General features: G+C 40.6%; 2 protein-coding genes across 2 annotated transcripts in view; both read left to right on the plus strand.

The window, feature by feature from the left end:
* LOC120715003 (canalicular multispecific organic anion transporter 1-like) overlaps nt 1-12672 on the plus strand; it is a 42927-nt gene that overhangs the window by 24901 nt on the left and 5354 nt on the right. Inside the window, exons 28-32 of the mRNA XM_040001719.1 lie at nt 1587-1753; nt 1962-2156; nt 3187-3254; nt 3971-4081; nt 5330-5579. Coding sequence (XP_039857653.1) covers nt 1587-1753; nt 1962-2156; nt 3187-3254; nt 3971-4050 — 510 coding nt within the window. The 3' untranslated portion in view covers nt 4051-4081; nt 5330-5579. The remainder of the gene's footprint in view (nt 1-1586; nt 1754-1961; nt 2157-3186; nt 3255-3970; nt 4082-5329; nt 5580-12672) is intronic.
* The window catches only part of LOC120715147 (canalicular multispecific organic anion transporter 1-like), a 38780-nt gene continuing 31575 nt past the window's right edge, over nt 5468-12672 (plus strand). Inside the window, exons 1-2 of the mRNA XM_040001987.1 lie at nt 5468-5579; nt 6373-6549. Of these exons, the coding sequence (XP_039857921.1) occupies nt 5535-5579; nt 6373-6549 (222 nt within the window). The 5' untranslated portion in view covers nt 5468-5534. The remainder of the gene's footprint in view (nt 5580-6372; nt 6550-12672) is intronic.

Genomic DNA, 12672 nt, shown 5'->3' on the forward strand with positions numbered 1-12672 from the left:
AAAACGACTACAAGAAGACAGCTCCTTGGAGGACAGGACCAACTTCACACCCGATCAGATTTGCACACTGTTAGACCTCTGCCTCACCACTACATATTTCAAATACAACGAAGGCTTTTACAGACAAAAACATGGCTGTGCCATGGGCTCCCCCGTGTCACCTATTGTAGCCAACCTTTACATGGAGGAAGTGGAAAGGAAGGCTCTTGGCTCTTTCAAAGGAAGAGTACCCAGCCACTGGTACAGATATGTAGACGACACATGGGTCAAAATCAAGACACAAGAAGTGGAATCCTTCACTGCGCACATTAACGCTGTGGATAAAAACATCAAGTTCACCAGGGAAGACACAAAGGACAACTGTTTGCCTTTCCTGGACTGCGCTGTGCACATTGAAGAGAACGGCAACCTCAACATCGAAGTTTACCGGAAGCCCACACACACGGACCAGTACCTCCTCTTTGACTCCCATCACCCTCTGGAACACAAACTTGGAGTAATTAGGACCCTACACCACCGGGCAGAACATGTTCTCTCTAAGCCTGAAGGATACAAGAAGGAACACACACATGTAAAGGAAGCACTCAAAACGTGCGGCTATCCTAAATGGGCGTTCTTAAAGTCAGCAAAGAGGCACAGAAAAGAAGACCAGACACCAGCGATAACTGGATAAGAAGGACAGACGCAACAACATTGTCATCCCCTATGTAGCCGGTGTATCAGAAAAACTCAGGAGAGTTTTCTCCAAGCATGACATCCCGGTGCATTTCAGACCCAGCAACACGCTCAGACAAAAACTGGTTCACCCAAAAGACAAAACGCCAAAACACAGACTTAACAATGTGGTGTATGCTGTACAGTGCAGCGAGGAATGCCCAGACCTCTACATTGGAGAGACCAAACAGCCACTTCACAAGCGCATGGCACAACACAGAAGAGCCACCTCCACAGGACAAGACTCAGCAGTCCATCTGCATCTTAAGGATAAAGGACACTCTTTCGAGGATGCGAATGTTCACATTTTGGACAGAGAGGACAGATGGTTTGAAAGAGGAGTGAAAGAAGCCATCTATGTCCACTGTGAGCGACCATCTTTGAACAGAGGCGGTGGTTTACGACACCAACTCTCTGCCATCTATAATCCAGTTTTGAGATCCCTTCCCAGACGCCTTAACGCCCACTCACATCCTGGGCCATCTGATCTCAGGAATTCGCATGATAAGGTGGGGCCAGGTTTCACAATGAACTCACCCGAAACTCTGGCTGACCCACACCCAGTTTCACACCTTGGGCCAGGCGATTAGAGGATCATCAGGGGGTCCTTTTGTCCCTCTGTGGGGGGTTACTCCCACTAGGTTTATATCTGGGACTCTCCACCATTTGACCTTAGAACTGAAGAAGCTTCTCGGATGAGAGGTGAAACATCTTCAAGTAACTTAAAGAAGTCCAGACGCTTTTCTTTGCAAGCTCCTTTGACTACGATGACCTGGATAACTGAGAACCTTCACAGACATATAAACAATAACCTTGTCAAAGAATTTGATATTTCTAAAAGTACACTGATATTTGTAATCCCGTGTGCACAGGATCCCGTTTTGTTCTCGGGGTCACTGAGGATGAACCTGGATCCATTTGACAAGTTCAGCGATGAGGAGATTTGGAGAGTGCTGGAGCTCTCTCATCTAAAGAGCTATGTATCAGGGCTGCAGGAAGGATTACAGCATAAAGTGGCAGAGGGAGGAGAAAACCTCAGGTGGGTAATAAAATTAACAATACGGCCTCTGGGTATAAGTTATAAGTATAAGTTTTGTACAGTTCGTTATTCTAAACCTTATGTAATGTTCTGCAAAACTTACATAAACCCTAATTTTATTTGAACACATGAATGTCATTTGTGGTTTACTTTTTTCTTTTGCAAAATAAACTCTTAAGATATCATTGCTTTAATACACTCTTTCCAGTGTTGGGCAGAGGCAGCTGCTGTGTCTGGCCCGAGCTCTCCTGAGAAAGTCACGTATCCTAATTCTGGATGAAGCCACAGCAGCTGTTGACCTGGAGACAGACAACCTGATTCAGAACACCATCCGCAAAGAGTTCTCAGACTGCACAGTCCTTACCATCGCCCACCGCCTGCACAGTATCATGGACAGCTCTAGGTGAGTTATACCTTTTCCCTTAACATTTTTGGATGAATATTTTGACAATGTTTTTCTGACATGAAGCTTAAATTTGGTCTTGTCTTGCTGCTGGTTCAGTGAATTTTGGTCGGAGATTGACAAAACATGTAGTTTCAGAATATGAGATATCGTCTTTCAGCACCCAACAGCATGTACATGTACGTGCCGTCGGATCTTGCTTTGTGTTTAAATCTTTTCGTGGTATCCATTTACCCTAGTTTAGCTGTATGGCGATTGCTGAAATAGTTTGGTAAGCTTTAAGCTGGTGTTTCTGGAAAATACATTTATATTAAAAAACAGATTTCAGGATTTACTGAATCGATATCGCATTATTCAAATTAAAATCGATTTGAATCGGGAAATCAATTTTTTAAACCCACCCCTAATCATACATGAGAGTAATATTTGACCAAATGATCTAGACCAAGGGGTACTGACTCTCTGTTTTCCATTAGTAGTTTTAACACTTGGACTTGAACCTAAACTTACTTTACTGTAAGTTACTTTATTTTGGCTAAGATGTTGAGCTGACTATCTGATACTGTGCATTTGTAGGTCTTCTGTGTGTTCTTTTCATTACTTAGATTATTTTGCTTTCCATTTCTGTTCTGTTTTGGTTTATACTTTGGCGTTACATCAAGTGAAGTTACATCACTAGTAACTTCACTTGGATTCAATGAATCTTTAAATGGGTATATGCTAGATAGTTCTGCCAGTTTAGCAGGACATTATAAAAGTGAACAACTAGCAGTACAACAGATTGGCCCTGACCTCAACCTTGTAATAAAAGGCAGCACTATTTGTGTAACCCTTTAAACTTTGATTCCTTAGAATAATGAGCGTACCCTTTCCCTCCGGTGTCTGTTGTATCTCCCCTGAGTTAACTGTTCACAGAGACAGCACAAATATTTACACATCAGTTTTCACTTTTGAGCTGGGGCTGCCAAAGCCACACAGTATGGACATTTCTCAGTGGGCTACTATTAAATCCTGTGTGTCTTTCTAACAGGGTAATGGTGCTTGATGCTGGAAAAATAGTGGAATTTGATTCGCCGAGCAACCTGCTTGAAAATGAAGGTCAGTTCTACGTCCATGGCAAAAGATGCTGGGATAACATTAGAAAGCAACACAAATTTATAATCTCTACTTATACTGTTTTTTAGGGAAGATTTAGGGCCACAATTTTCTGTGTATGTGTTTTATTTGTAGGTTTCATTGTAAAGACCTGATTTTACTTTTATGTAAAGAAACTGACATATGTGTCGTATCTATAGGGAACAACATAGGAAAAACATATTGTAAATGTAACGCATTTTGTGTGAAAAATAAAATTTCTTTCTGAAATCATGCTTAACTGGTTTTAATTTAAAAAACCTCTTTTTTGATACAATGTTATTAGTCTGTTCATCAGGCCTCTGCATCCATTTACATCCATCTATTAAAACTGGCTTTGGAATGGATAAAACAGGCTAATATTAGCCTTCGGGAATGGTCTTCCCAACCCTAACCTCAACCTTACTGAAAATTTGTGGATTACACTTAAAACCGGGTCGATGCTAGGAAACTCACCCATTTAAACTCTACCAATTCTGTCCAGAAGATGGTCAAATATCCAGCCATAATTACTCCAGAATCTTGTTGACAGCAACCAAAAATGTCACCCTGAGGTGTAACTTACAAAGGGACGTTTGACCAAATATTAGTGGACATGTATTTATATGTTTGACCCTGTCTTGATTAGAGAAAATCCAAAATAAATTCATCCTGTGCACCCAATTCTTGTTTTTTTAAAGTGACTCAGGATGTATGCTGTACAGTCATTTCATCCTTGAAAACGATGACTTTGTCACGGCCGAGGCCGCCTCAAAGGTGAAAGGACTCAAATGCAGGATGCTGAACAGTACGTAAGTAGTTTTAGAGACTGTGTTTATTTACTCAGTAAGTGTTCATAAACTGGAAAGTGAGATTAACAAGTGCGGAGTGCCACAACTGAATCAAAGGGGTCTTAAGCAGCCTGGGCTAAGTAAGCAATCTGGTCTTGGTCAGTGGAAACAGCAGCTCCAGGGATTGGGCTGGAGGGAGAGTCACACTGGGTCCAGGGAAAGGGTCAGAGTCACTGTAAATAGAGTACAGACGTTCAGGTATGGTTCAGGAGAAATATGGATAAGCTGTTCGTTCTGAATCTTCCTTCGTACTTCGTACTTGCCGCGGGTGGTCGGTGGTGACGTGGAGGGGTGAGTGGTCCGGGTGTGTGGTCCAAATTTCCTGGCGTGGAGGCAGGAAGGCAGGCAGGTGGTTCGGGTGAACAGCCTGTGGGACTGTCAGGTGGTCCAGTGTCCAGGTTGGAGCTCTTCGGCAGAGATTAGTGTTTGGCAGCTTGGTGTGGCTATGAGAGAAACACACGATGAGACACGGTAATTCACAAAGCGAGTGCGACATCACGGTGGTGGCCTGCACTAACTAGGGTTAGCTGAGAATCTGGCAAAGAGAGGTTGAGTGCGCTGGCCTTATGAGTCCCCGGCTAAATTACCCACAGGTGTGAGCAATCAGCAGAACGCTGAGGCCCCTCCCAGGGGTGGAGATGCCGGCTCGGAGGGAGACACACTGGCACACACCTGGACCATGACAGACTTCAAAGAAATCATTAAAAGCCAAAAAATAGAATGACATTCATATCAATGATGAGTTTATGTAAATGTTTGACCACAACTGTATGCGTACTTATGACAAAGTGGAACTAGAGTACTTTTCTTATTTTAAAGTCAGACAACAATCATTTATCAAAACCTTACTGGTTTAAAATATTTATGTAGAAAATAACAGGAAAAGGGATCTAATGACCCCACTCCCTCCAAATCCCTAAATGCTCCCGTCCCCTTCCCCTTTTCAGTAGGTTTTCCCCCTAACACAGTTAAAAGAGCATGGTAAGAGTTATGTAAGTCCTTCACTTTTTTTTCCTCTCTCAGGAGCCTATTTGTGCAAATTACAAAGCTTGATTCTGTAAATGATTTTGCTTTATCGGTTGAATGTTTTCATTGACTCACTAGAAAGCCTGTAGTGTACTTTTTGTAGAAACCAGGTACAGATTCAAATCTTGTATTCTCTTCACTAATCCAGCACCTCTCTGTTGTATTAATGTCGTTTCTCTGTAGAGAGAATAAGCAACTTTTTTTTCTGCTTAAAAAACCTCATGGATCAAAGTCCCTTACAGCCACATCCTACAATTGTCAGTGAACTGTGGGCGGACAGAGGAGAAAGCAGCAGTATTTGAGTAAAACACGGCAGTAGTGGGGCAGAGGGTGAGAGGCGTCGGCTTGTCTGATCAGCTGAGGTTGACTGAAGCTATCACTGTAAAGCATGTGTGCGGCAGCTCTGGAGGAGTACTGTGGGTCCATTTTTTGGGTGAGTTAAACAAGCAGAAAGACTGAAGAATTAATTCAAACAAACATATCAGACTAGTAACATACAAAGTAAATTGTCTGGAATGTAAGTTGAAAATGACAGCAAACAGACATATAACACCTTATAATACCATGTCAGGGACATGTTGATGTCATAGTTTTTGGCGTTTTTTTTTAATATATTATTATTACTTATCTTTTTACTTTGGCTTTTGATTCTAACTAGTTGTCTGTTCTAGCTTATTGTGTTGTTACCTATTGTTTGTTGTCCTGTTTTATTGTTTGTTTTAATTGTCTAGTGCTTTTACTGACTGTGAAGCACTATGGTCAACACTGTTGTTTTAAAATGTGCTATATAAATAAATTTTGATTTGATTTGACTTGACCTTATAATACCGTGTCAGGGACATATTGTGATGTCATAGTTTTTTCCGTTTTTTTTTTTTTTTAAAGATTTTTTTTTTATGCTTTGGAGAAATAAAAGCTGTAAGATAAGTGAAGCTGATTAAAAGGCAGTAAAAATGAAAGATATACATGTAAAAAGCTGTTCATGTTATTGTGTCAGTCTGTTCAACACAGAATGGACAAACAGGAAGGTCATGGTTTCTATTTGTCACAGCAACTGTGAGACATCTTCCAAAAAGGCAGAAAAGAAAATGATTAACTTTCTGGTTTCAGAAAGTTTCTGGTTTCAAAAAGTTAATCAGTTGAATTTTTAAAACAACTTTATGGTTCCCTTAGAAGGGCAGCAGGACTTTGTTATGTATATGTGTTTGTTTGTATGTGTTCTTCAGAATGTTTCATATCTGAAGCGACCAGACCCAGACCTTCCACTATGTGTGGAACAGACAGTTCTTGTATGGATCCCCCTTTGTTTCCTGTGGCTCTGTGCCCCATGGCACCTGCAGGCTCTCTGTCAGAGTGCAAATGTAAACACAAAACAACTGTCCAAGCTCTACATCTGCAAACAGGTAAGAAATACCATCTAATAAAGACATCTTCATAAAAAATTGTTGTTTCAGTTCATAGCTTAGGTAGCTGTCTTCTAGTTTCAAATGTTTAACTGTATACTGTAAAGAAATATTTTTTACTGTAAAGCTTTACAGGATTTACAGGAAAAACTGAATTAGTTTTTTTAATACATAAAATATGAATCAAATTACAGTAAAATGACAGTAAAAGATGACAAAATGACATTAAAAGTAGTTTATGTACCTTTACTTGGATTTGTTGACAATTAACACATATGTTGTGTTTTGATGGAAGCATTTGTTGCGCATTCTTTTTATCTTGGGTAAAAGAAGGATGTAGTCTGAGTTTCTAATCATTTATTGCCTCAAGCAGTTCAACCCATAAGCATGTACATGGATCTCTTTGATTCAGAAAACCACTGTCTGCAAGCAGTTAGCTGTAACCAACGTCCTGAAAGAGAGCGACCTTTACTTAACATTACAGAGAATTATGTATGATGCTTTTAATTGGTCAAAACTGTTGGGGAGACGCCTTGGTTTTGACTTGGCTTTCCCTCGGCCCAAAGGCTGGTCACAGCCTTCTGGCACTCCGCTTTCCTCTGGTCAGGCGAGGACACATCTGGGGTGGTAACCTGCCTCTCCCATTTCTGTATAACAGCTTGGTTTCATGTGATGGTGGTCATGGTGGTATGTGAAATGCATACTTATTCCAGGCTTTGGTATTGGTCACTGTACTGCAGCCAAAATCATAAAAATGCATATAAAGTAAGATTCATGAAATATTTGACCTCACACATTCATCCCAAGAAAATGGTGACAACATCTATAAATGTTCCTTTTATGAGTAAATAATTTTCATTTAAAATTTGTAAACCCTCACAGGGTATAATTTAAAAAATGGTGCATTTTTTATCGGTTATGTACTTTTTGGGGCGATTGTATAGTAGCTCAAGAGTTGGGAGTTCGCCTTGTAATTGGAAGGTTGCCGGTTTGAGCCCCGGCTTGGACAGTCTTGGTCATTGTGTCCTTGGGCAAGACACTTCACCCGTTGCCTACTGGTGGTGGTCAGAGGGCCCGGTGGCGCCAGTGTCCGGCAGCCTCGCCTCTGTCAGTGCGCCCCAGGGTGGCTGTGTCTACAATGTAGCTTGCCATCACCAGTGTGGGAATGGGTGGATGACTGGTTGTGTAAAGCGCTTTGGGGTCCTTAGGGACTAGTAAAAGCGCTATACAAATACAGGCCATTTACCATTTTTTGGAATTATTGACCAAAACTGGTAAATATACCATAAACTTATAAAAACAGAAATACATGTTTTATATTTTTCTCAAGATATATTAATGAGTTTGGACAATACATGTTAAATGCCTATGAAATCACGGGATTGTATAATTAAAAATACTATATGATTTAATAGCATTTTAAATTTTAAAAAAAAATTTAAATAAATTTTGTAACACTAAAATGATCATAATGTATTTGGAATTGCTTAGTTTTTTTTTAATACAAAAATGTCTGTAAGAAGTTAAGGGTTTAACTCCGGAAGATTTCACATTTTAGTTTTAAAAAGAAACTAGGCGTGAAGGACGGGCACTTTCCATCTAAGCTTAATAGCAGTTTGCTTTCAAGTCAGCAACGATACAGAAAGGAAACAGACTTTATATGGAGAGGTCACTGTGGATTATGGGATGCTTACAAACTGACAGTTTGGAATTTTTACCTTTTGGAAGAGAAGGTGAAGATTTTTTTCAAAAAGCTAGGGAACAATTCATCAGAGGAAAATGGATCATTTATACAAATATAACCTAAAAGACCAACCAGTGCTTACTTTTGTATAAGCACAGGCCAGAACAGTCTGACATTGTTTGTTGTAAAAACAGCAATAGCTTATTTGAAAGGAGGAAAAAGGAGCAGTCACAGTCAGCAGCAGGGCACAACTGTACACACTGCACCTGCAAGTCAAGTGTAGCAAACACAGTGTTATTAGCACACTGTCTTTACTCTAGCTTGGCACTAAATCTCTATGACTAGTACTATTCTATATAGTTAACAGAGGTATTAGTTAACTATTAAACAAACTCTTTCCTAGCATGATACTGAGAGCAGGCTTGCTAGCAAAGCTAAAGGCTGAAGTGATGTTAGGGTTTTTATCTTTTTGGCTACCTGCAATAGATACTGTTCAGTACACATTTTATTATTATCATTATTATTATTATTGTTATTTGCATTTAGGCAGCTTTATTTATTCAAGTGACCCTCCAGTCAAACAGACTTGCTTTTCTTTCTTTCAGCATTCATTATATGACTTATTGGTGTCAAGGGGTATGGTAAAAAGGTGAGTTTGAATAAGCATTTTAAGGTAGTTCAGAAATTTTCATAGCTGTGGTGTTTCAGTGAAAACCCTAAAAGGTTATCTGTATATCATCAGGACCTACTCTAAGGAGCTTGGAAAGAAAAGCATCTGGACTTCTTTAAGTTGCTTGAAGACATTTCACCTCTCATCCGAGAAGCTTCTTCAGTTCTAAGGTTAAACCGTGGAGAGTCCCAGATTTAAACAGAGTGGGAGTTTCCCCCCAAAGAGGGACAAAGGACCCCCTGATGATCCTCTACCTAATCACATGAGCCAAGGTGTGAAAACGGGTGTGGGTCACAATCAGCCAGGGTTTCGGGTGAGCTCATTGTGAAACGTGGCCCCACCTTATCATGTGATTTCCTGAGATCAGATGGCCCAGGGTGTGAGTGGGCGTTAAGGCGTCTGGGAAGGGAACTCAAAACTGGATTATAGAAGGCAGACAGTTGGTGTCATGAACCACCGCCTCTGTTCAAAGATGGTCGCTCACAGTGGACATAGATGGCTTCTTTCACTCCTCTTTCAAACCATCTGTCCTCTCTGTCCAAAATGTGAACATTGGCATCCTTGAAAGAGTGACCTTTGTCCTTTAGATGCAGATGGACTGCTGAGTCTTGTCCCGTGGAGGTGGCGCTTCTATGTTGTGCCATGCGCTTGTGAAGTGGCTGTTTGGTCTCTCCAATGTAGAGGTCTGGGCATTCCTCGCTGTCTGTCTTTCTTATCCTCCCTAACACCAGCTAGGGAAACCCTGGCTGATTGTGACCCACTCCCGTTTTCACACCTTGGCTCATGTGATTAGGTAGAGGATCATCAGGGGGTCGTTTGTCCCTCTTTGGGGGGATAATCCCACTGGGTTTAAATCTGGGATTCTCCACCATTTGACCTTAGAACTGAAGAAGCTTCTCGGATGAGAGGTGAAACCTCTTCAAGCAACTTATAGAAGTTCAGACGCTTTTCTTTCTAACTCCTTAGACCAGCGGTCTCCAACCTTTTTTGCACCACGGACCGGTTTACGCCCGACAGTATTTTCATGGACCGGCCTTTAAGGTGTCGCGGATAAATACAACAAAATAAAACTAGTACTGGTACCGAAAAAAAGAAAATTTATTCATAACACACGAAAACCGAGTAAACGATAAAAACGATAACAAGATAACGCTGAAAACTGATAAAAACCCTGAAAACTATACATTTCACACCTGAGCCTCAACTTTCGCGGCCCGGTACCAAGCGACTCACGGACCGGTACCGGTCCGAGGCCCGGAGTTGGGGACCGCTGCCTTAGACTACGATGACCTCGATGACTGAGAACCTTCACAGACACCATCAGGACCTACACAAAAATGAGGCACATTGCCAATCTGTACGCTGTGTAGCAGTTTGCAAGTATGAAGAATTACAGTGCTTTAAAGGTTTTGTTTACCGTTACCACTAACATTTTCTGTGACTTTGCAGGGACCTTTGTAGAACTACGTAGAACTACAAAGTTACCGTAGTCCTGATTGTAGAACTTTGAAGTTTTTCTCTCAGTGTTTGCTCAATGTGCTCATTCAGTGTTCTTCATTCTGTAAAGTTCTTGTCTCCCTCTTTCAAACTATTGTTTCTCATTCCCTGTTTTGTTTTGTTTTTATTTTGCTAGTCATTTTTCTCCTGTCTCTTGCATTTAGTTTTTCTTTCTTTTTAAGTTTTGCTTTGTTCCCCAGCTATGTCCATTTCCCTTAATTCTTATGTGTGGATTTTATAACCTATTTCCTTTGTTCTTTGTCAGGTCATTTGTTAACCTGCCTTCAAGTGCTCCAAGTTCTCTGAAAAAGCTTGATTTTTGCTGTTCATTTCCCCCTATGGACTGTAATCATCCTAATTAAAGATTCGTTTTCACTTTAATCTGAGGGTTTCTCAGTATTGTATTAACATTCCCCTCTTTCCACACTTCATGCTAGTTCACAAATGCATTTTCAAATGCAGAAAAATAGCTACACAATAATGGATTGGATTTATATAGCGCTTTACAATGCCATATTCATTCACTCTCACATTCACACACTGGTGGAGGTAAGCTACGGTTGTAGCCACAGCTGCCCTGGGGCAGACTGACAGAAGTGAGGCTGCCATATCGCGCCATCGGCCCCTCTGGCCAACACCAGTAGGCGGTAGGGTAAAGTGTCTTACCCAAGGACACAACGACCAGGACAGAGAGCCCGGGGATCGAACCGGCGACCTTCTAGTTACAGATACGCTTCCCAACCCCCTGAGCCACGGTCGCCTCAATCAATACATATATTACTCATTTTACAGACTGTGCAAACCTCTTTACAACTGCACCTATTGTTAGGCTTTTTCATTATTTTCCTATATTATTCTGATGCCTTGACTGCATGCTGAGGTGGCAACCCCAAACAAAAGTACAGTAGTATAGGCCTATTTAACACCATATACAGTTTACACGAGACAATTTTATTTCTTATGTGAATGTTATTTATTTTAACTGTCATAATCAGGATGTGACAAGTGATAATAATAACAACTGTACTGCATTAAAACATTCACAGCAGGTGGATATCCAGTCTTTAAGTGATGAACCCTGCCTTCGGGTCAAAACTACTCTGCATTTATTAAGGCTGTTGTGTTTTTAGCATGTTTAATGCTTTGTATCTTTTCCTACTTAATCTGAACAAGCCCCTAAAAAAAGGCTGTGATAACTGTTGACCTCTCTCAATTTTTATTACCACTATTCATTTTAAAACTCAGTTTTTAAAACCTTACAATGTAACAACAGCCCAGCCCATGCAGCAGTATATTAATGACCAACCTCGTACTGTGAATGGATTATCTCAGTAATGACTGACTTTTGGTCCATTTACATCATCCCGATATGTAATTGCATTTGTCCCTAAACATTGGGAAACCTCACGTTAACTTTTGTCGAGTTGAAAAAAGTTAGCGTTCATCCTCCAGCTTCACTGTGTTTATATTATGCTAACCATAGTTGTGTAGCTAGCCACCACGTAGCACATCATTATATACCAGCTAGTCCAACTACAGTAACCATATAAATGTCACTGCTGCTTAGTTTCCTGTCGTCATTTATGTCGAAAGTGATAGCAGAGCTTTACGTTTTAATTTTTCAGAAATCCCTGAATCAGAACATGGTATATTATTCAGTCTTCAAAAAGTTTTAGAGACTTCCTGCGCACCACTAGAGGGAGCCCATGTACCACCAGTGGTACGCGTACCACAGTTTGAGAACCTATGACCTACTGAATTTTATTCAGATGTGTTGCAGAAGGGACACATGGAAAAATTTGGGAAAACTGGCCCTTGAGGACTGGAGTAATATAAAAAGAACAATGTTTTTCCAAAGGTCAGTGTAAAAAAAGAGTGTATACATTGAAGCTAAAACACATGATTTGGAGTGTTGTGGAGGAAAATAATTAGTAATAACATCAAGCAGTTTTTGGGTTTGCAGTCAAGAACATATGAAATTTTTACTTGTGGGGTTTAAGGTTAGTAAGGAGTTAAATCAACCCTCCTCAAGAGTTCAATAATATAGGCAGTTATGTTTATACAAATACTAAGTGTATGTTTAGTGTATTCATACAGGTGGTTTTTTTTTAACCTGGAAACCTGAGTACGGCAGCAGAAGACAAGCCAAGCTTTGGCTCAAAAATTCACGGCTGGACACCAGAGTTGTCCCCACCCGGGAAAAAGAGGGAAGGCAAGTTTTAGGCAAGTTTCTCTCGCTGAACTGTTCTTGGTGCTGTGTCCCTGAATCTCA

Source organism: Simochromis diagramma, unplaced genomic scaffold (genome assembly GCF_900408965.1).
Source record: "Simochromis diagramma unplaced genomic scaffold, fSimDia1.1 OVJJ01000421.1, whole genome shotgun sequence".
NCBI classification, from domain to species: domain Eukaryota; kingdom Metazoa; phylum Chordata; class Actinopteri; order Cichliformes; family Cichlidae; genus Simochromis; species Simochromis diagramma.